General features: G+C 39.6%; 1 protein-coding gene across 4 annotated transcripts in view; it reads left to right on the top strand.

Moving 5' to 3' along the window:
* ESF1 (ESF1 nucleolar pre-rRNA processing protein homolog) overlaps positions 1-23,069 on the top strand; it is a 70,071-nt gene that overhangs the window by 28,113 nt on the left and 18,889 nt on the right. For 3 of the 4 annotated variants that reach the window (XM_084623547.1, XM_084623546.1, XM_084623548.1), the window contains exons 10-13: positions 4,029-4,190; positions 18,645-18,766; positions 19,495-19,608; positions 21,574-21,664. In XM_084623547.1, the coding sequence (XP_084479673.1) occupies positions 4,029-4,190; positions 18,645-18,766; positions 19,495-19,608; positions 21,574-21,664 (489 nt within the window). The remainder of the gene's footprint in view (positions 1-4,028; positions 4,191-18,644; positions 18,767-19,494; positions 19,609-21,573; positions 21,665-23,069) is intronic. The other variant, XM_084623549.1, reaches the window with a different exon arrangement.

Raw genomic sequence — 23,069 nt, forward strand, 5'->3', positions numbered from 1 at the left:
GTAGTACATCCAATTCAGCAGGATATTAGTGTTCAATAGATCAAGACTTTAAAATGATACCTCAAAAGGCATACTTTGTACAAAACATATCATGTGACAGTCATGATGACAGTGGTGAATATGGAGGATCCAGGGTGCTACTTTGAGGTAGAGAGTGTCACAGGGGAGTGTGTGTGTGTGTCAGCATGTTGTCTCTTTAAGCAGAGCATTCACCAGCCTGAACGCTTCTTCAGCCAGTAGCAATCACTCCTGAGCCAGAGGCCGATGCACAGGCAGATGTCTTCCTGTCCACCCACTGCAGGTCAGTGGAGAGCAGGTATACTGGCGGGGGAAGGGGGACACTCCAACATCAGCTTACACCACACCCCCAGCTCTGTGCAGGACAGCAGAACAGAAGGCTCCAGATCCACAGCAGCTTGTCTCTAAGTGGGGCTGCACTAGCTCACCCATGGAGCCCATCCTGCCTGCCCGCTGCTGCGGTCCTAGTGCGGGGAGAGAGCAGGATTCCACTTTAATGTTTTGATTCTGTGATTCCATCTGCATTCTTGATAAGGCAGATTTCCTAGGGGCCTAATTAAATTATTTCACTTTGGACACCAATCTAGTACCTGTGGGGGATGGGAAGTGAGGTCTAGTGCAGTGATGGCAAACATTTTATGCATTACATGCCAAGAAATTGTAAACATAGTATTTTCAACACATGACATCCCAGAGGGGAAGAGATAGCGGTCATGGGATTCCTGCTGTTGCATTTTGACAGTCAGCTATTCATTAAAGGCTTGTGTTTTCTTTACAGTGTTGTGTATGTTCTACCTATATAATTTGATAGTCAATTTCTGATGTTAGAGTTGGCAGTTAATTGTTGAAGATAGTTAACACAAGTTCGTTGAACTGAATGGTCATCAGCAAAGCTACAGCTAGTCTTTCATAGGAAAAACAAGAATATGGCAGTGTTTTCCAAGCTCACAAAAACTGTTTTCAGGAGTTTTTCTTCAGTCCTTCCATGGTCAGTATTTGTCAGCTGAGAATTGAAGTCAACAAACTTTGTTTTTCAGATAGCATTCTCCTGGAATGCAGTGAGCTGCCTCTCAGTCTAGCCACTCAGGATCTGTGTAGTAGAGTTCCTAACAGTTTGTGTGGCGGTTTGAATTGTAACTTATTTTCTATCTGTCAGAACTTAAACCATCCTGCATAAATTTCCAGTGTCTTCTCAATTGTATCTGATTGGTAAATTTCTATGATGTTGCCGATGATATCCACAAAAGTTGCTGAATTTTCCAGATGTTTTCTCAACAAAGGGAAGTATTTTAGCTTTCCGTCATCAATGTCTTGAATGTTTCCAGCTTCTTTTAATAAGTTTTGGTGTCAAATGTGATGTTTGCTGTCGCTCTGAATCTTGAAGTTTTATATTTGGCTCTTGGGCATATTGAGTGAGGCGAGCAAAAAGCATCGAGTCACTCTGCTATTGCCAGTTCAGGATAATCTTGTCCCTTTTGATCTAAGAATAAACTGACTTCTTCCAAACTTTCCATGATTCCAAGAATATGGCCTTAATTTAATCATCTGACACTGCTATAAATCAGCAATCCTGCATGTTGAGACTCTCTACATCTAAATGTTTAACTTGCTTAGTTAAGAGCTCTTAAAATGATAGAATTCACAATTAGAACCGCTGCTCTGGAAATATCTTTCTTTGTGACATTCCTGCCCATATCAATAGATGAATCAATTCCACACAGTGGCCAATCGTACAAAAGAATTTAAGTTGGTACTGTCATCTAAACAAAATCAGAATATATCTACAGTTTTTAGCAATTTTAGCAATTTTCAGTTGCTTGCTTACTTTTCATTCATATGTTCGAACTTTGTCTTTAATTGTCTTTCTGTGCAAGGCATTCTTTATTTCACTTTTTGTCTAAAATCTTTGAACAAACTATTGGCACAAAAAACCAGTATCCTTAATCAAAATCAGAAAGTGGTTTATCATGCTGTGCAGTACAGCATGACCCTTGAAAACTACCAGCAAGACCATTTGAACTATGAACAAACTTCGCACACGCATTCACCTGATTCTGGCCTCCCAGCAGCTTTTGTCAAATGTTCTTTTTGTTCTTCTCTAAGCTAATGAAGAGTCTTACAGAGTTTTTGAAAGTGATGTTGAACACTGAATGTTTTAGGAACTCTGCACCCTGAGCAAAGAAAACATAATTCTTTGCTATTTGAAGGTGGAAAATCATTTCCATTACCATGACCATTTAATTTTGCCGCCTTAGGTAACGTACTTTGAAAAAAAATCAACAAAATCAAAACCGTATCCAAACCAATGTCAAAATCTGAATTCTAAAAGTCTGCCTTCATCAGCTGAACCAAGTAGTGGAAGAGGACTGACTCATGAATGGTTCTCACAGAAATAGGCCTAGTGCTAAAAATCAGTAACTAATGCCATGGAAAATTTAAAGGCAATCTCTTTGACCATGAGGACACTTTCTTTCAGCGGAGTAGAGCTGTCCATTCTCCATGCCCCCAAGAAAGAATTTCCCTTTCCCCTGAAGTCAGGACTCCAGGCACGCTCGCACATGAATTTTTCTTGCTTCCTAAGGAGACACTCCTCTCCTGGCCCCTTTCCAGACCCATTAGCAGGGTCCCCAGAGATCAGTTTCTAGCTGCTGCGAGACAAAGCGGACAACAGCAGCCAAGTTAAGAGTCTGCTTTGTCTGCAGTCCTCCCAACCAGGGAACAACACTTCTTGGTGTGAACAGTAGAAGAGTAGAGCAACAGCATCAGTTTCACGATCTCTAGCCTTGAAGTAAAGAGCAGCTGCATCACTGTACTCAGTGTGTGAACCCTTCCTCTTGAATAGCAGGCAACAGTGATCCTGATCTGCATATATGGACAGTGCTACCCATCAGATTTGCCTCTGCAGGGAAGTGCAGCTTGAAGTAACTGCAGCATTTTAAAAAAGTTGTGGATGTCTAATATCTCACATACGGTTTTACAAAAATCATAAATCGAATTGTAACTCTTTTGGTACACTCTGTGTGCAAAATAATCCCCCACTGTACCGTTACAGTACTTATGCCCATTCAGCAATCACAACTAACACTTCCTGCACAATACATTTCAGCATTCAGATGGCTGGAGTCTGCAAACTGAGATAGGGAAAAGCCTGCTGCTAAAAATCAGTAGCCAATGCCTGGCTAAGTAATGAGTACTACAGAGTACCAAAATGTATAGCACGGAGGAGTGTGACAAGGGAAGTGTGACAAATCACACAGTACCACATCTGACCTGCTGTATGTTGCATATAGGGAAAGGCTTACTTCAAACCTATGAAGGGAAGTAAAGTTCTAGAACTTATATATATATATATATATATATATATATATATATATATATAGTTTCCTCCTCTTGCATATTTATTTGCATATGCACATGCCAGGAAAAATAGGTATGTTGCTTTTGGCTCCTTCACCTGTCAGTGTCTTGCAGTCAGTGATGTAGTGAATTGAGCAAAGACCTATACGTTACGAACTCCTGACTTCCAGTTCTGGCTCCCCTCTATAGGGGCATGTCATTTTAAAATTGAGGCGACAAACCAAAGTTAAGAAAGTAGGAATTAGTATTTATCTGCCTCACAGGAATATTGTGGTAATTGTTTAGTTAGTATTTATACTGCATTTACATTTTCAAAGTGCTTTACCAATACTAAGTATTGATTTTTAGTTAGTAATATGCTGTGATGGTTTCAGAAACTAGTGACCTACAGTAGGGGTGAAGAACTCTGCACCTATCATTAGTTCCTTCTGCTATCCAGTTTTCCCGTATCCTCTCCATTTTCTTATTTGATCTTTTAAAGTGAGGAATTGATTCATGGTGATGAGATGGATTGTCCCCACTGTTCTACCAGAAATCGTTTGCTTATCTTAGCTGTGTTGCCTTCAAATATTCATTCATAATATCCTGAGATTTTCCACAATAGTGTTTGCTTTAGTGTTTGTCTGTTTTTTTTTTTTGTTTTTTTTTTTAAGGTGGTGATGTAGCCCTTGAAACAGAAGATGACAAACCCAAGAAAAGCCAGAAGGATGATGAAGAGCAAATTGCCAGATACAGAGAACTCTTGCAGAGTATCCAAGAAAAAGAGAAGAAACGGGAAGAAAATGATATGGAAATGGAGATTAAATGGGTTCCAGGTAAATTTATCTGGCACTTCAGCTGTTTCTTTTTTCTTTTCTCGCTTGGAAAAAATTGCAGTATTTTTACTGGCCAGCTTATTGAGGTGTAGCAATTGAAACTATGAACAGTGTTTTCTTATTTCTTAGCATTAAAAATCCAGATGGGTTATAGTGGGGGAAAATGGAAGTAAACAATGATTGAGCACAATTCCTCAGCTGTAGTGTTTTGTCTAGTTTGTGCCTCTTGCCAGTTTTTCTTAGGTGTTTGCTGTTTCATTCTTGTAGATTTTTCTCAAATAGTTTCTGTATGTCTTAGAATCATAACTTTTCCACCCATTTGAAAGTGAAAAATATGGTAAGACTAAAAAAATCTTGTTTGTCTCTAATAATTAATTAATCAGTGCTGATTTCATAACTTGAAACTGCCTGAAAGGTGAAAGAAATGCTCAGCCACAGTTCAGTTGGCCTGTTCAGACTGTTTCACCAAAATTGTGCATGTGTTTAGGTTTTTTTAGATTGCTCTAGTTGGGGTTCATTTTCTGTACCCAGTTATTCTATATTTGTTTACCTGCTTAAAATTAATTAATGTATTAAAAACAAATCCAGGAACACATGTTGGTGGGAGAATAAGGCCCACCAATAAGCTTTTTGTAATACTACAAAATATTAAATGCTTTCAGGCATGCAGTGAATTTAAATTGGCACACTAGTGTAAACAATTGAGTTTCTGTAGACATCTGTTTACTTGTTAATCTGCCTATGGTCTAATCCTTTTCTGCATAGCACTACTTCTTTGAAGTAGGAATTTCTGAAAAATGTTTTACTCGAATAGTGTAGCTGGCTTTTAAAATAAATGGTATATCTTTCAAAAAATTTATTTCTGCCAGTGTCCTTGGATCAGAGACGACAATTTTTGAATTTAATGGCATTTATCTGAAGGCGGATTCAGATAGTTTTGGAGGTGAGGGAGTTGTGCCATTTTTTCTGGAGGGATTTGCTCCAATAATTGCTATTAGAATCTTTATAAATTAGGGTAAAGTACTTGCCTTGAAGTGTGATATTGACAAAAATATCTGGAAATGCACTTTTATATATAAAGTTACTGACGTTAATGATACTATGAAAGAGGCATGTGACTGTACATGAAAACTGATCTGTATTACCTAAAATGTTGAAGGCGAACAAGTCATAAAGTGGAAAGAAGTTAATTCCTGCATGACTGAACCAGGGAAACAAGTTCTCATATGACTATTATATAACTAGAAGAAACCACACTTCAGTCTTAAAATACTGCCCCAAACATGTTGAGTAGAACTCTTTTATGTTTCTTAGAAGATCACTTCCCCTAATTACTGCTCTATCTCGAGGTGTCTTTAGATGCCATACCTTCCTAGAGGCAGCATTCTTTCTTGTCACTAGGTTAGAAAGCCGTTTGGAGAACAAGGTTCTTCAAGGTGGCACTTGCAGATTGTAGCACATGGAAAACTCTTCAAAGTCTATCGGGGTGGCCAAACTGTGGCACACAAAGCCACATGCAGCTCTTTTACCGTTAAAGTGCGTCTCAGAGAGCCCCCAGCCCCCCACCATTCTTCACCTATCAGACTTGGGCGTGGGGAGCTCGGGACCTCTGCCTTGCAGCTGGGTGGTAGGGTAGAGGCTTCTGCGCAGTGAGGTGTTGGGGTAGGGGCTTCTGTGCAGTGGGGAGGGGGGCAGTCTTGGGGCTTCTGCTCTGCAGAGTGCATCTGCAAGGTCTCGGGGCTTCAGCAGGAGCGGCGCTTCAGCCCCGAGCCCTGTCAAGCGCCTTCTGCAGGGCTGAAGCCCCAAGCCCCCGGCAGATGTGCCCTGGCTCTCAAACTTCTGAAGATTGTTGTATGCGGCTCGGAGGGCCAGTAAGTTTGGCCACTCTTGGTCTATATCTAGTCTTAGAAAGAAATGACAAAATAAGCTATACGCTGACTTACTAGGTTTGTTTGTGCATATTTGGGAAACACATTAGCCATATTCAACATCAAGAAAAGTTTGAAATGTTGGGGTCTATATGACACCATGCCATAACATGTTGCTGCATAATTTATAGCAAATTATTTTAGAAATGTTTTAAATTGTACTTTTTTGTCTCTTCACCTGTAAAGCCAAGTGGCTGTTTCCATGAGTACAACTATGCAGGATTTGGAAAGGTAGTGGAAATTATAACTTAGAGTAATATAAAAGTTGTGAAATCCCCATCATTGAAGGTTTTTAAGATCAGGTTGGAGAAACGCTTGTCTGGATTTACTTGGTCTAGCCTTACTGCAGGGGGCTGGACTTGACCTTTTAAGGCTCCTTTCAGTTCTACATGTGTGATTCTAAGTCATATACATTTTAGAGACCTCAACATTATTTAAAATGACTTTTCTAGAAAGCATAATGTAATTTAAAGGTCTTGTATCTTATGTCTCATAAAAAAGCTTTATTGGAAAAGGTAGGCTCCTAGTTTTCAAATTGTGTCAAAACAACAATTTTTAGCCAATCTGGTTAGTAAAATATTAAACCTTAAAAGTTATTGGTCTAGGATAGAATATAACTATTCATGGCCTGCATCTCAAACCAATGTAATTTTGAGGGTGGTAAGAAATATTTTGACAGTTGGTAGTTTTAAGGAGAAAACGAAAGCTGTTTAAGAAGCCAGTCAGAGGTTCGGAATGTAGGAAGCCTCACCTGTACTAGGACTACTATCAACAGTGCTTGATAAATGAATTTTATAATGTGGTTCAACTAAATAAAGATTTCTGTTTCAGTGCGGAAAGAAAAAACCCTACAGTAATGTTGCAAACTGACTGAGTGTACTATGAACCTGCCTTTAATCCCCCTTAAAAGTAACCTGGCTTTTCTATCCTCATGTAAATCTCTTAAAATTATACTTCCCACCCTAATCTGAGCAGTAGAGAGACACAAATTAAGGCAGAAATCATGAATTTATGGAAGATAAGGAAATTCAAGGTTTCCTTAAGCAACTAGAAGGGTAGTACAGGGATTTCATGAACCTGAAATGGAGGAGACAGCAGAATTATCTTGTAAAACACTGAGATTTCTGGGACCGCAGGAGGATGGGTGTTGAAAGAAGCCTGAACCTCAAATGAAACTTTAAGTGGGAAAAGAGCAATAGCTTAAAGGGAGTTTGTAATATGAGAAGCTGCTAAAAAAAGGCGTTGTCGGTTTCTTAGACTTCTTGTTAGTGACTTTCCAGATCAGATTATTTTCTCATTTTGCAAGTAAAAGGCAATGTTACTATAAATCAGCGCTGCAAAACTCAACCTGACATTTAAAAACCAAGTTGTGTTTTCTGCATCATCACCAGTGCTAGACTTTGCAGGCCGGTTTCTGTTCTGCTTACACTTGTGCAGTCCCATTGAATATAAATGAAGATAGGACCTGACTGGCTAATAGTAAGTTAATTAATTGACAATGTGTGAGTCAGAGTAGAATCCATCTCCCTCTTCCATAGTTGTATTCGTATATAGGAGTACAAGCAGAAATAATAAATAGCAAAATTTATTTTTGTAACTCAGAGATTCAGATGTGAGTCTGAATACACTCTGGAATCACTTCTGGTTACTAAATGCAATCTCTATTGTATTGCTTTTTAGCCCATAATCTGAATTCATTGCCTGAGAAAAGTTTCTGACAGATAAAATAATAAATGCACAAGTAAGATCTTCTTTTGAAAGCATAAGTTGGTAACTACAGAAAATGTCCATGAATTTTCCTTGTGTTTGATATAATGTCAATTACTCTGACTTAAATTCTCCCTATATTTACCTTTAAAAATGTGCATCCCTACCTATAGTTAATTGAGATGAAGGGCTTAATGGCACATCTGAATCATCATGTTATAATTCCACTACCCACAGAGTGTCAGTATGTACATATTTCAGAGTAGCAGCCGTGTTAGTCTGTATTTGCAAAAAGAAAAGGAGGACTTGTGGCACCTTAGAGACTAACCAATTTATTAGAGCATAAGCTTTCGTGAGCTACAGCTCACTTCCTCAGATGCATATCGTGGAAACTGCAGCAGGCTTTATATATACACAGAGAATATGAAACAATACCTATTCCCACCCCACTGTCCTGCTGGTAATAGCTTATCTAAAGTGATTTCCAGCACAAATCCAGGTTTTCTCACCCTCCACCCCCCCACACAAATTCACTCTCCTGCTGGTGATAGCCCATCCAAAGTGACAACTCTTTACACAATGTGCATGACAATCAAGCTGGGCTATTTCCTGCATAAATCCAGGTTCTCACATCCCCCCACCCCCATACACACAGAAACTCACTCTCCTGCTGGTAATAGCTCATCCAAACTGACCACTCTTCAAGTTAAAATCCAAGTTAAACCAGAACATCTTGGGGGGGGGGTAGGAAAAAACAAGAGGAAACAGGCTACCTTGCATAATGACTTAGCCACTCCAAGTCTCTATTTAAGCCTAAATTAATAGTATCCAATTTGCAAATGAATTCCAATTCAGCAGTTTCTCGCTGGAGTCTGGATTTGAAGTTTTTTTGTTTTAAGATAGCGACCTTCATGTCTGTGATCGCGTGACCAGAGAGATTGAAGTGTTCTCCGACTGGTTTATGAATGTTACAATTCTTGACATCTGATTTGTGTCCATTTATTCTTTTACGTAGAGACTGTCCAGTTTGACCAATGTACATGGCAGAGGGGCATTGCTGGCACATGATGGCATATATCACATTGGTGGATGTGCAGGTGAACGAGCCTCTGATAGTGTGGCTGATGTTATTAGGCCCTGTGATGGTGTCCCCTGAATAGATATGTGGGCACAGTTGGCAACGGGCTTTGTTGCAAGGATAAGTTCCTGGGTTAGTGGTTCTGTTGTGTGGTATGTGGTTGTTGGTGAGTATTTGCTTCAGGTTGCGGGGCTGTCTGTAGGCAAGGACTGGCCTGTCTCCCAAGATTTGTGAGAGTGTTGGGTCATCCTTTAGGATAGGTTGTAGATCCTTAATAATGCGTTGGAGGGGTTTTAGTTGGGGGCTGAAGGTGACGGCTAGTGGCGTTCTGTTATTTTCTTTGTACATGTATGTACATACATGTAGTTGTTTCATCATGAATGGCTTTTAATTCATTGGGGCATCAAGCATCCAAATGAGCTGAACATTTTTATGCATCAGTAACTATTATATCCTTTTCAAAAGGATTTTATATTGTTACGACCTTCAAACCCAGGAGTGTTAGAAACCACAATGGAAACTGCTTGTTACTGTTATGAATGTGTTCTCTCTGTAGAATATAGACAAGGCATTGGTTTTTAAGTAGCTAAATCTACCCATTTTTTTAATTGTATTTTTGAAAAATCTCTATGCATACACAGAATCCTAAACAGGTAACTGAGCTGCAGTATGCAGGTTGTAATATTAGACTGCAGTTCCATGCAGAACATTATCTTGTAAATAACACGTGAGTTATTTCTGGTAACTACAAAAATTCAATTAAATTAATACGGTGACTCTATAGCTATGAATTTTGAGTTATGCCTTCGCTGGAGCACCAGGGAAAGCTATTCTGAGGGTGAAAAAGAGTACCTATAGGGATAGAGGAATTAATGAGACTGACACCAAAGGGGAGAGCTCTCTAGTTACTTCGAGGCGAAGAGGCTGAAGCTGTCTGTGGAAAATTGGTAGGACAGGAAGAGTAAGAAGGATCCTTTGCAAGGCACAGTTACAGGGCTTTGAACCATGTATTATGTAAGATTAACCTTCATTCTGGCCTTTCTTGATCTGTATTATGGTAGTCTTTAATTAGATATCCGCATACTGTCCGTCTTGCCTCATTCAGTGCACAAGATGAATGGTGTTCAGTGAATAGGTGGATATGCAGTATTTTGTTTGATGCTCATTCAGTGTGTGCCCACAAGCTCTATTTAACACACCATCTAAACCCTGCACTAAAGAAAATACTGAGCTCATGGGCTTTTCTGTTGTCCTGTCACAAGAATAGGAGTGCTTTGCAAGCATTGAATTTATCTTCATGACATCAGTGTGAGGCAAAGTGGTATTATCCTGAAGTTTAAAGCCAAAATTATGTCTGCTGACTTTGGGAGCCCAATCTGAGATGCCTAGGACCTGACTAGGTACTTAGTTTCGAGAGCCCTTTATGTTCAACACCTAGGTCCTGTAGACTTCAGTTGCAGTTGTGAGCACTCAGCACTTGTGCAAATCTGACTCCAGGTGTCTAAAATTGGGCACCCAGAAAATGAGGAACACAGTGGTTAGCTGCAACAGTATTGGTTTACATGACTTGCTTGGCACTACAAGGATAGAATCCAGTTCTCCAAGGGGCATTCAACTGCTTTAACCATACGGCCATCTTTTTTTCTTCCTGCAGTCCCTTGCTTCATTCACTGCACATCTTCCAACTTCTGCAACAAATGAAGCAGGGATCCTACAGAGAACAGTGTCATTCACTAGATACTGATTTATACCTTGAGCACTATCCATCCTGTGCACTAAATGATGCACAGGTCCTGTTTTTTTCTGTTTTTTTTTTAAGTATGTGATCATGTAATTAAGGACTCTATTATGCATCCCACAAGAGGGGCAAATTAAGATTACCCTGGCATTTCATCACTTTGAGCGCTTGACTTCACAATCTTTAATGTTTTAATATAGGTTTTCGGATGCAATTAACTTAAAAGAATCCCTAAAAAAACATATTAACACCCACTTGGGTCATCAACGGAGTTGGGATCTTTAGAAACACAGTTCCTCTACTACTTGAGCTCATGAAGTAACTGATAGCAGTAGTAGATTTCTGTTTTGTCTGTGGACCATTAGAACGGATGAGGCACTTACTTTGCCCATGGGTTTCAAAGCTATTTGCTGACAAAAGTGGACTGTTGAGACTCTGGAATCCTGATTTTAATTTTAAATCCTGGAAGGGAGCATATCTATTGGTTTCAGAGTAACAGCCGTGTTAGTCTGTATCCGCAAAAAGAAAAGGAGTACTTGTGGCACCTTAGAGACTAACCAATTTATTTGAGCATAAGCTTTCGTGAGCTACAGCTCACTTCATCAGATGCATACTGTGGAAAGTGTAGAAGATCTTTTTATACACACAATGCATGAAAAAATGGGTGTTTACCACTACAAAAGGTTTTCTCTTCCCCCACCCCACTCTCCTGCTGGTAATAGCTTATCTAAAGTGATCACTCTCCTTACAATGTGTATGATAATCAAGGTGGGCCATTTCCAGCACAAATCCAGGGTTTAACAAGAACGTCGGTGGGGGAAGGGTAGGAAAAAACAAGGGGAAATAGGTTACCTTGCATAAAGACTTAGCCACTCCCAGTCTCTATTCAAGCCCAAGTTAATTGTATCCAATTTGCAAGTAAATTCCAATTCAACAGTCTCTCGCTGGAGTCTGGATTTGAAGTTTTTTTTGTTGTAATATCGCAACTGTCATGTCTGTAATCGCGTGACCAGAGAGATTGAAGTGTTCTCCGATTGGTTTATGAATGTTATAATTCTTGACATCTGATTTGTGTCCATTTATTCTTTTACGTAGAGACTGTCCAGTTTGACCAGTGTACATGGCAGAGGGGCATTGCTGGCACATGATGGCATATATCACATTGGTGGATGTGCAGGTGAACAAGCCTCTGATAGTGTGGCTGATGTTATTAAGCCCTGTGATGGTGTCCCCTGAATAGATATGTGGGCACGGTTGGCAACGGGCTTTGTTGCAAGGATAGGTTCCTGGGTTAGTGGTTCTGTTGTGTGGTGTGTGGTTGCTGGTGAGTATTCGCTTCAGGTTGGGGGGCTGTCTGTAGCCAAGGACTGGCCTGTCTCCCAAGATTTGTGAGAGTGTTGGGTCATCCTTCAGGATAGGTTGTAGATCCTTAATGATGCGTTGGAGGGGTTTTAATTGGGGACTGAAGGTGACAGCTAGTGGCGTTCTGTTATTTTCTTTGTTAGGCCTGTCCTGTCGTAGGTGACTTCTGGGAACTCTTCTGGCTCTATCAATCTGTTTCTTGACTTCCACAGGTGGATATTGTAGTTGTAAGAATGCTTGTTAGAGATCTTGTAGGTGTTTGTCTCTGTCTGAGGGGTTGGAGCAAATGCGGTTGTATCGCAGAGCTTGGCTGTAGACAATGGATCGTGTGGTGTGGTCAGGGTGAAAGCTGGAGGCATGTAGGTAGGAATAGCGGTCAGTAGGTTTCCGGTATAGGGTGGTGTTTATGTGGCCATTGTTTATTAGCACTGTAGTGTCCAGGAAGTGGATCTCTTGTGTGGACTGGACCAGGCTGAGGTTGATGGTGGGATGGAAATTGTTGAAATCATGGTGGAATTCCTCAAGGGCTTCTTTTCCATGGGTCCAGATGATGAAGATGTCATCAATATAGCACAAGTAGAATAGGGGCGTTAGGAAACTTCAAAACCAGACTCCAGCGAGAGACTCTTGAATTGGAATTCATTTGCAAATAGGATGCAATTAACTTAAGCTTGAATAGAGACTGGGAGTGGCTAAGTCATTATGCAAGGTAACCTATTTCCCCTTGTTTTTTCCTATCTCCCCCCCCCCCCCGACGTTTTTGTTAAACCCTGGATTTGTGCTGGAAATGGCCCAACTTGATTATCATACACATTATAAGGAGAGTGATCACTTTAGATAAGCTATTACCAGCAGGAGAGTGGGGTGGGGGGAGAGAAAACCTTTTGTAGTGGTAAACACTCATTTTTTCATGCTTTGTGTGTATAAAAAGATCTTCTGTACTTTCCACAGTATGCATCCGATGAAGTGAGCTGTAGCTCACGAAAGCTTATGCTTAAATAAATTGGTTAGTCTCTAAGGTGCCACAAGTACTCCTTTTCTTTTATCTATTGGTTATAAACACTTCTGCCCCAGCATCCTCTTCTATCCATCTGCCTCCTAGCTCTGACCCCCTCTGCTCGTATCCATCTGCTTTCAGACTTTTGTTCCTGTTCTCCTTCACCTTCTCGTTGTACTGTTGCATTAGGCTTTTTCCTCCTTCATGTTGCCTGGGCACCACCAGTGGAACTACTGTCTGTCTGCTCTAAGTTCTAGTGTCTGATACCATAGTAGCCCACAGGTGTCAGGAGGAGCAGTTACAGAGGAAGTCCTACCTTGTAGGATGAAGAATGCCCCATCATTTTTGAGGGATGGTCCCTGCACAGTGTTTTGCATGTAGAAGCTGCGGGGATAGTGCATGCTCTGTGCATACGGAAAAGTGTTTTCATAGCTCCAACAATGTAACTGACAGTTTTCAGTCACCATGTTACTTTTAAGATTTCCTGACTAGTTCAGAATTAGTTTTGTTCCTGTATTTCTATTGCCAAGACTTGCTGTTATCTAAGATCTGTTATTGTACTGTAGGCTGCTTTTTAAAAAATATCTTAAGATGTTTAAAATAAAATGAAAATTATAAGAGACTAATGTAGGAAGACTTTAAATGGAAAGTCTGAGATTTGAATTAATTTAAAAATTTAAGCTTTGGCACAACTTTTCATACACAGTTGTAGCAAGCATATTTTGGGAATGATTCAGTTATCTTTTAATCATAATACTTTAAACATGAATCCAATACCAGAACAAATCAATTAGATTTGGTTCCAGTTTTTTTAGCACTTTTTTTCTTTTAGGCACAAAATTAGTGATTGTATTGGAGTGTCTGTTCATCTGTTTTCCTACAGTCATTATTCAATTATTCAAGCAATAATTACCTTAGACAGAGTTTGCCAGCCCTCAAAGTTTTACACACTCCCATAGAAGATTTTGGTGCTTTAGATTTCATACACGTGGCAGACCACAATCATATTCCTAATATAATTTTCAAATACTTCCCAGCTTCACATTTTTCCTTTAATTTTAATAGTCGTCCTTTGGGAAGAGTTAAAATGTGATTATTAAACAGGAGTTAAAACGGAACTTGAAAAATTACTAGTTTTCATCCTAAATAAAAATAAGTGTAATCTCCTCCTAAACTACAGAGAACCTCAGCCATATGTTGTTGGAAGGATTATATGGAGTGAAAGAGTGTTTTTCGTTCTATATGATCTTTGAAGGTGGTGTATATGGCTCATTCTGTATTCTTGGTTAATATGTTCTTTGAATGATGTATTCCTGTCTCATACTGTGCACAAAAGTATGCATCTGGCAAACTAGAGCTCTGCAGTTCTTTATACTGAATATCTTTAGGTACTAATAATGGTCCTGTCCCTTAATACTTTTGTCTTTTGAGAAGTGATGCAGGATAACCCCCAAAGTCTCTTGGGAAACTTTAAGTATTTTTTATCTTTCAAGCTTAGACAAAACAAAATAAAACCACCTGATATCAGTCATGCTATTAGGCAGTCTCCTCTGAGGAGTCCCTGGAGGTTGTATCCTGTTTTACATGTGACTTTCTTATTTTGGTCTACTCTTCCTTTATGGAAGGTATGGAAAGCCCTCCAAAGTGTTTACTGATGGTTCCCTATATCCTTGTCAGAATATTGCTATCACACATTCCTTTCAGCTACTTGCAACAAGGGTTTCACATTGATAAGGCATATATTAAGATTCTTCCTTCATCTCGCTACATGAAATGAATTTGCTGGTTTGGATTCCCTAAAATGGAGAAATGTTTTCCTTTTTCCTCTACTCCCACTTCAGGTCTAATAAAGGTATTTTTCCAGTTTGGGCTGTTACTGTCCCCCATTTTAGCAAAATTTAAATAAGATTGAAGGACATCCAGCATATCATAATCTCCCTTAACTGTTGTTTTAAAACCTGATTGAAGACTTAAGGAATTTGCACATTTTGTTTTCAATAATTTGCAAACATCTTGTTCGCAGCCTTCTCAGTGGAAATCTGCAGGAGCCAATCCTTGTGTCATAGTTTGAGGTGGATAGCCCTTTGGGCCTATCTACACTTGTGACACTTCTAAAAATTCTCACTGTTTTGCAGACCCCTGTTCCTCAGTGAAGTCCCCGGTAAAGCAGTATCTCTTCCCTCCCCCCCACCTTTTTTTTTTTTTAAACCATCTGTGGAAATTACCCTGGCTTTTCTTCCTATTTAGAAAAAAGTAATTTTGGACATTTTAAAAAAAAAAATATTCTGACCAGCCCTACTTTTTACAGTCTGAGAAGTAGCTTACTTGAATTTGAGTCCCAGTGCTCACATGCCATGTTCTCGGGCCTCTTCTACTGCGCACTTCAGTTGCATCCCACTGTTTCTCACTGCTTTTTAGTGGTTGGTCACTGCTCATTTACTTGGCAGTGTAGAGAGTTACTTTCAAGCAGATAATGAAGCTATTTCCCCACCCCCACCCCCCACCCCGTTCTTTTTTTCATGGCTTTCATTTTGGGATGGTTAAGTGACAAAACAATATTGTGGTTCATTTATTTCATTTGTAGATCCCTATTTTCAGTTACGAAGGCGAAACCGTTTCTTTTTCCTTCCATAGTTATAAGCCTTCTGACTACTTAGAAATACATGTTTTATTCTCAGGATGTGGTCTGGACAATTGTTTTTAAACCATTCTAAATTGGGAAGGATGTTTAATGCTTTTCTTGTGGTATTTGGCAGTCTCAGGAAAGGGCTATATTGTTCAAGTCCTGCTTTGCCAGGTGGATCAAATTATTCCATTTATTATTTCCATAGCCTCATTCTCCTGGAGGTGTGACACGCTTGTCTATCCATAATCAGCCCTCTTCAGAGAGAATGTGTGAAGTCACTAGCTGACCCTCAATACTTTTTTCTAAGCATTACAAAATTTAGTTGCTCTTACCTTTTGGATTCAGTTTTTTGGGAACAGGGGAGTCTATTCTCAGTGCATTTCAGGAAGAAGTGTATCTATAAAAATATTCTGATTTGATAGGGCTTTTCAGTGGTCTTATTTTTCTGACTTATAATAACCTCTCTATTTCTTTGAGTTGCAGTGACTGTCTTAGTACTTGTTCACTATTTTATTCCCCTGCTTGTGTGTTTGGTTGGATGATGGTCACTGCTTGTTACTTCCCATTAGTCCCATCACTTCTGCGTAAGATAAGTCTCCTTCATCACACAATCCTGATCCATCCTCAGAGCAGATGGAAAAATAGTATGTGCTCATGTAATTAAAGAGCATATCATAAATCATACACACAGAGGGCCTGCATTAAGATTGCAACCTCAGTTTTCTGGCATTTCCTCACTTTAGAGTGCTTGATGTTGCAACTTTAAAATGTTCTTTTAACAGGTGTTTTTGTGTGTAATTAGCTCACGAAAGCTTATGCTCTAATAAATTGGTTAGTCTCTAAGGTGCCACAAGTACTCCTTTTCTTTTTGCGAATACAGACTAACACGGCTATTACTCTGAAATTTGTGTGTAATGTGTATACAATCTAGTCATTCATTTGGGCAAAACTCTGGAGATGACAATATTCAATTTAGTCTAAAAGCTGTCCATGGCAAAAGGTAGTACATACATAGCTCATAGCTGAGGAGTGTGTGTTTAATTAAATGTTTCTTTTGAAGTTCAGAAGCTTATGCACTTGTTTTTAGGAAGGGTTAGTAGTAATTAAGACTGTCTAATTGCTTACTCCCTTTCAGCCTTTCATGACTAGAAAGATTTTGAACAAGTAGATTACACTTCTGCGATACATGCTTTCCTGGGAGCCCTGTGAAGCTGTCATTTGCTGTGAAAGGGAAGAGGAAATTTCCTTCAACAAAACATTTTAGCTTGATATCGAGCTTCTTCCAATTGTTGACAGCTCAGGAAATGTGAACTTGGATATTTCTCCTAGAGTACACACCTGACAAAAGGATATCAGAGAGATGAAGATCTAAGTTTATGGTCTGATAATTACAGCTCCCCATGGATGTAGGAGGGGATGGTAGATTACCCATGTCCTTTGATCTTTCAGTTCATATAGATGCTAAATATTAAGAAGTACTTCCGGTAATTTGATGATCCTAAATAAATAAGAGGATAATCTATTTAGCTAGTTTCAATTTTGGTTTCTGATGAGTCGTCATAATTTGAATGTGTATCCAAATGAAAATAGAATGTCTGTCTTTATACATTTTATGTATTTTTTAGCCACTGTGGGGGTAGTATGTTCTGAGCATGCCCCCTATTCTCTACCTCATGTTGACAAATACTTTTTAAAAAAAAGTTATCATGTTACCTTTGAAGCTTTTTGAATCTGGGTTTCCTGTCATACCAGAAGTCTCCTGTTTCTAATTTTTGAGATACCCTTCACTGACCAAAATAGTCAGACATCTAGATGTTTAAGAAAGCGTTTTGTGGATTTAAAACTTAGACTTTTTTTAGAGAAAGTAAAGCGGGTTTTTTTTGTAAAATCAAAGGATGTCACTAATAAGCAGTAACCTTGTGCCCATACAATGCTTATTCCAGTCTTTCAGAGCAATTTTAAGATAACTAAATACTAATATCTATATCTATTTTTCCTTCTATTGCTATCCATCAGATTATATCATTTATAGTACAAACCCAAAAATCATGAGTTTTTTCCTGCATGGGCTGCATACACGTAATTTTTTTTAACTAAAGTTGAAATTGGCGGAGACAGCTGAACATGAATCCCACAAGTTCGTGCATTCCCTTACAAGCTAACCGCTCAGAAATCCTTAACTTTATTTATATTTAAATGTAAGTCCCTTTTCTCTTAACATCTCACTTCATGTGAAACCCCTATATTTTAAATTTAACCTTTTTTCATTATAGAATTGTAGGATGAAGTAGAATTGAAATGCTGAGGAATTTTAAATTTGTTTCCTGGTTTGATGTATTTTGCTGGAGAGGCACAATAATTGAAGGGAAAATATAAACATTAAAATCCCTGTGGAGCTTCCTAATGAAACATACCCTACTGGAAGGCATTCTGCGAAATGAGCCACATTGACTAGAAGTTAAAGCACAGCACTGGGAGATGGACCTAGGTTCTAACCTCAGTTTTAACGTTTGTAATGTTGTGCAAATCACTTAATCTTTCAGTTCTTTGTTTCCCCCCTTTTCCCGTTCCGAAATCCTTATTAATTTTGTAAAAACTAATTAATATTAGTGAAGTACTACTAAGTCCTCACAAGGTTACTCTAGCTCTAAGAACGTGACATTTGTAGACTGCAGCACTGAGCTGGGGTGAGAAGGCAGTCGAGGGAATCAGAAGTGCTGAGGACTGGGTATTGCCATTCTCGTTCTCTCAGACATCTGCACAACTTACCACTGAGGTGCTGGAGGTGGTTTTTTAGCATGAAGTGGGAGGATTTGCACAGCAAGCTGACCTTTCCCCTGGATACATTGCCTTGATTTGGCAGTCGATATTTGTGCAATTGCATGGCTCAAAGATAGTAAATATTTCCCTTTGAATCAGGGCTTTGCTGATGAGAATATATTAGAGTGTTTTTAAGAGGATGAAAAAAACTTGAGCAAATTAAGTTTGCCTGTTCATTTGTGTTTTATTTTGCCATAGGACTGAAAGAAACTGCTGAAGAGATGGTCAAAAGCAAGTTGGAAGGAAAGGATAAACTAACTCCTTGGGAACAATTTTTAGAAAACAAGAAAGAGAAAAGAAAACTGAAGAAGAAAAGAAAGGTGCGTATGTTCTGATCACTCACATTTTTAATTAAAACCTATAACCGTCCTATTTTGCCTTGAATTAAATACAAAGGAGTTACAGTTTCTAGAATGATTTTGGGGGTTGATAGTGTGGTGTGTCTTCATTTAGAGACTGTTTACAAGTAACTTACCAAATCTAGAGAGTTAGAAGGATGTTCAGGGTAATACTAGTCATAACAGGCTTCCACATATTTTCATCTGTCTTTGGCAGCCAAAGTAAATATCATTGTAAATTTGTGTGATAAAAGAAAATAAACATACATCTACCCAGAAAACTACCTTTTGATCTTGGAGTTTTGTTAGCCACTTAAACATTCCAGAGTGTATCATATTTGTTGCTAAAATATGATTGGATAGCAAGATTTCTGATTAGGATGTACAAAATTCAGTCTCCCAAAGTTCTAGCAGCATAAACATTTTGAATGGCATTGAGGAGTTGCTCAAAGATCAACTAGATGTGTACCCTTGAGGGATATTTCTGTGTATGAATGACAAAATGGAATTGCATTCATACTACTGGTCTTTCTGCCCTGCTGCTTTTTTGCCTTTTCATTTACCAAAGGAATTCGTGAATTGATTCCTGTGGTGGTAACACATGAATGTTAGGGAGACTTCTTTTAAAAAAATACGCTGCCTAATTCTCCCTGTATTTTCTTTTTTCATTCTGAATCAGCCCCAGTATCACAAATGTGGTTTCTTTATAGTGCCTCCTGCTGGTCAAGGGTGGCCCTGCAGATGCTCCCTGTCTTGGTTTACAAGGTGTGTCAGCCTGTCAGAAACAGTGGCCCCTGTCATATGCTTGGCGTCAGTCTTTAACAGTTAAGTCAGTAGTTCTTAAACTTTTGTACTGGTGACCCCTTTCACTTAGCAAGCCTCTGAGTGTGACCCCTCCCTTATAAATTAAAAATACTTTTTGTATATATTTAACACCATTATAAATGCTGGAGGCAAAGCGGAGCTTGGGGTGGAGGCAGACAGCTCATGACCCCCCATGTAATAACCTTGTGACCCCCCACCCGAGAGGTCCCAACCCCTAGTTTGAAAACCCCTGGGTTAAATAATAACGAAGTCAGAAATAGGCTGTCTGGGTCTGTATCTTTAAACAAACAAATAGAAAAGACAACTGCTTCATTGCAGTGCTTTAAGCAAAGGTCCTTTTTTTGGACCTGGGGTTCTGGAGCACTGAGGAGCATCTCCTTTGTCCTAATCTCTCCCAGCACTTGCCCCAGAAGAAGCAGGCAAGCCTTCTTAACTGGCCTGCTGCTTCTCTATTGGTCAGTGTCTCCTCTTGGCCCTTCTGGGCCTGCGGAGGACTAAGGGCTTGTCTACACTGGCAATTTACAGCGCTGCAACTTTCTCACTCAGGGGTGTGAAGAAACATACTGGTAGCTACGCCCCCTCATGGAGGTGGTTTTTTAGGGCACTGGGAAAGCTGTCTCCCAGTGCTCTGCCATGACTGCACAAGGCACATTAAAGCGTTGCCAGTGCAGACTAGCCCTGTGTCTTGTAGGTGGCCCGGCCTAAGTCAGTCTTCTTTAAGCAGGGGGTGTCAGGGGTTTAATGCTCCAGCAGAAGGCAGTGAAGGCCTGGTAGAGCCATATCACATCGAGATAACAGATTAATTAAAATAACTTCTGTGGCTTTGTTAATGTATTTGTCCACTCTCTAAGCAAAGTTACAAGTGGCATTTGATCAGTAGCTGCTAAAACTTCTGAAAACAAACTGGCTTCTTGTGTTAAATAGTGTTTCTAGAGGCTACAGCAACTCTTGCTAGTGTAAGACTCTCTCATTTACCCTGACTAAAACCAACAGGGTAATGGTTCACATGTGCTGGAGGCTAGGTGTTCTAAGGAAAAGTTCCTCAGTTCTTGATCTTGCTTCCCCTATAAGTTTAAACCCACATTTGATAAACTTCAGGGCACAGTTGAAAGCTATTTACCCACGCTTTTGCCTAAAGAAGGTTTTTGTGGAGGACCATTGTTAGTTGACTATTCCTATTTTAAATAGGACCAGCACACTTTATGAATCTCCCAGTAAGGGCGGTCAGCTTGTTTTTTATATGCTGAGTTTATATTTTTTGCTTGTGGAATACAGGCAATGATGAAGCAGGAGTGATCGAGCAGCTGTGCTTTTTTGGCAGTGACTTCAACATGGATGTTTGAGGACTGCCTTTTGTAGAGAAGAAAGGATATATTATCTCCTTGGTAGTTCATAAACATGCTGTGCATACTGTCCACTCTTCTGGGTGTAATGATTTTACTTATTGTTGATCTCCTTGAATCATTAACTTGAAAAATATTGTGTGTGGATACGAAGAACCAGAAGTTTGCTTCTGATCCTATAATTAATTGGAATGTTTATACAGTTTATATTCTATGGACTTAAGACTTCTTTGAATGTGTAAATTATTCTGCTCTTTGTGTTCATAGTAAGATTTATAGCTCAGTGTGTTATATACAGACTTAGAATTGTTTATTTACATTCACCTTAGTTCACAATTTATGGTATGTTTTAGATCTATGTCATTCAGATCACAACCTTAAAGCATCCGATGAAGTGAGCTGTAGCTCATGAAAGCTTGTGCTCAAATAAATTTGTTAGTCTCGAAGGTGCCACAAGTCCTCCTTTTCTTTTTGCGGATACAGACTAACACAGCTGCTACTCTGAAACTTTCAAGTTGTGAATTAGTAGCAGCTACAAGAAGTTATATTTCATTTAGATGAAACTTCTGTATTAGTTGCATGTTAAATGGAAATGACAAAAATCACTGTTTTTTGTTATAGGCTACTGCCAAAGAAGAACTGAATGAAGATGAATTTCCATCTGATGTTGACTTGAATGACCCATACTTTGCTGAGGAACTTGGCAAATCAGGTTGGTTAATAAAAGTAACTTTCACTTGTTTAAAATAATGTGCTCTTTAAATAACAAGCGATAGAAATAGAGAAGTATAAAAATACGGCTTAGTTGTCAGGGTTCGTGTGTGTAGTTAGTGATACGCAATTTGTGATAGCATGTGACTCTTGGCCTATATTGTATGGAATGTCAGGAAGACATTTCTCCCAGTACTTTCAGCAGTGACCATCAGCTGGTCGCTATGTGGGAGCCAGACCTACCAGCTGGTCCTCGAAACGCACCAGAAGAAAAAGAAAGAACCTGGTTGCCCTTGAAAGCCAAATAAGTTTTACCCCGTGTATAAACGGAAACACAGGGCTGAGCAACTTTGGTGGGCCCCCTTTGAGGTTTGGATAATTGAGATAAACATATCAAGTTGTATGTACGTTTCCTGACTGAATTTGACCTCGTACCCTGAAGTTTTCCAGTCACTAACTGGGCATGCATAAGGTGTGAATGATGACCAAGAGCCAGAAGTCATAGCAGTCATTTGACACTTCCTTTTTTTTGTTTTTAGAGGGAAATGGGCATTGAAAACGCGAAAATGTTTCAAGACCTCAGAACATGCATAATTGTTAAAATTGGTGGGGATTCAAGGGTCTTTATTTTGGGTGAACTGTTGCCCCTCTTCACTCTGTCTGCTACACCTTGATGTGGCTGCCAGTCCCAACCCTGGATAAAGTGGGGAGGGTTGACTCCAAGGATAACTGTCACAGCTGAGGGCAACTGAACCTGGATTTCCCTTGAGTGGTCCAACCAGGGTACCTACTCTCTGGCTTTCACCACTGCAAACATTGCCTTTCTTGGGTGGAGACCCATGTCTCCCTCCCTCCCTTCTAACTGGAGTATTTCCAGGCTGCACAGTTCCTCCTGCCTTCACCGTGTTGCTCCTAGCAGAGACAGACTTCTTGTTTGCTGTCACCTGGTTGCTTTCTCTACAGAGATGGTTAACACTATGACTGCTATGACAAGTCATAAATACCACCAGCTCTTTTTATGCAAGCCTGTTTTATTCTTAAGGTAAATGCACTGGAGAGCACATATTAAAAACAATAAAAGAACCTATGCATGCTAATCAGCATACCAGAGATCACCGAAAACTTAACATGGGCTCTGGCAGGAGAGGTCCTTCAGTACCCCACCCAAGGAGTTTCCTTGTGACTTCCAGTTCATCACAGCTTCGGCTCAAAGCAAGCACACAGTCTTATGGACCTTAATAGGCCCAGTCCTTATAGCTCCTCCCTAAGGATTAAGGCCCTCAATGGACATGGGGACTTATGCATTTGCTGGATCAGGAAGAAGGTCCTGAGCCCATTTAAAACACAGCAGTTTATCCAAAAATTCTTTTTGTCGGGTCCCTGGAGCATCAAGTTTGAACTAGTAT

This window comes from Lepidochelys olivacea, assembly GCF_965140295.1.
Source record: "Lepidochelys olivacea isolate rLepOli2 genome assembly, chromosome: 3".
Lineage (NCBI taxonomy): Eukaryota > Metazoa > Chordata > Testudines > Cheloniidae > Lepidochelys > Lepidochelys olivacea.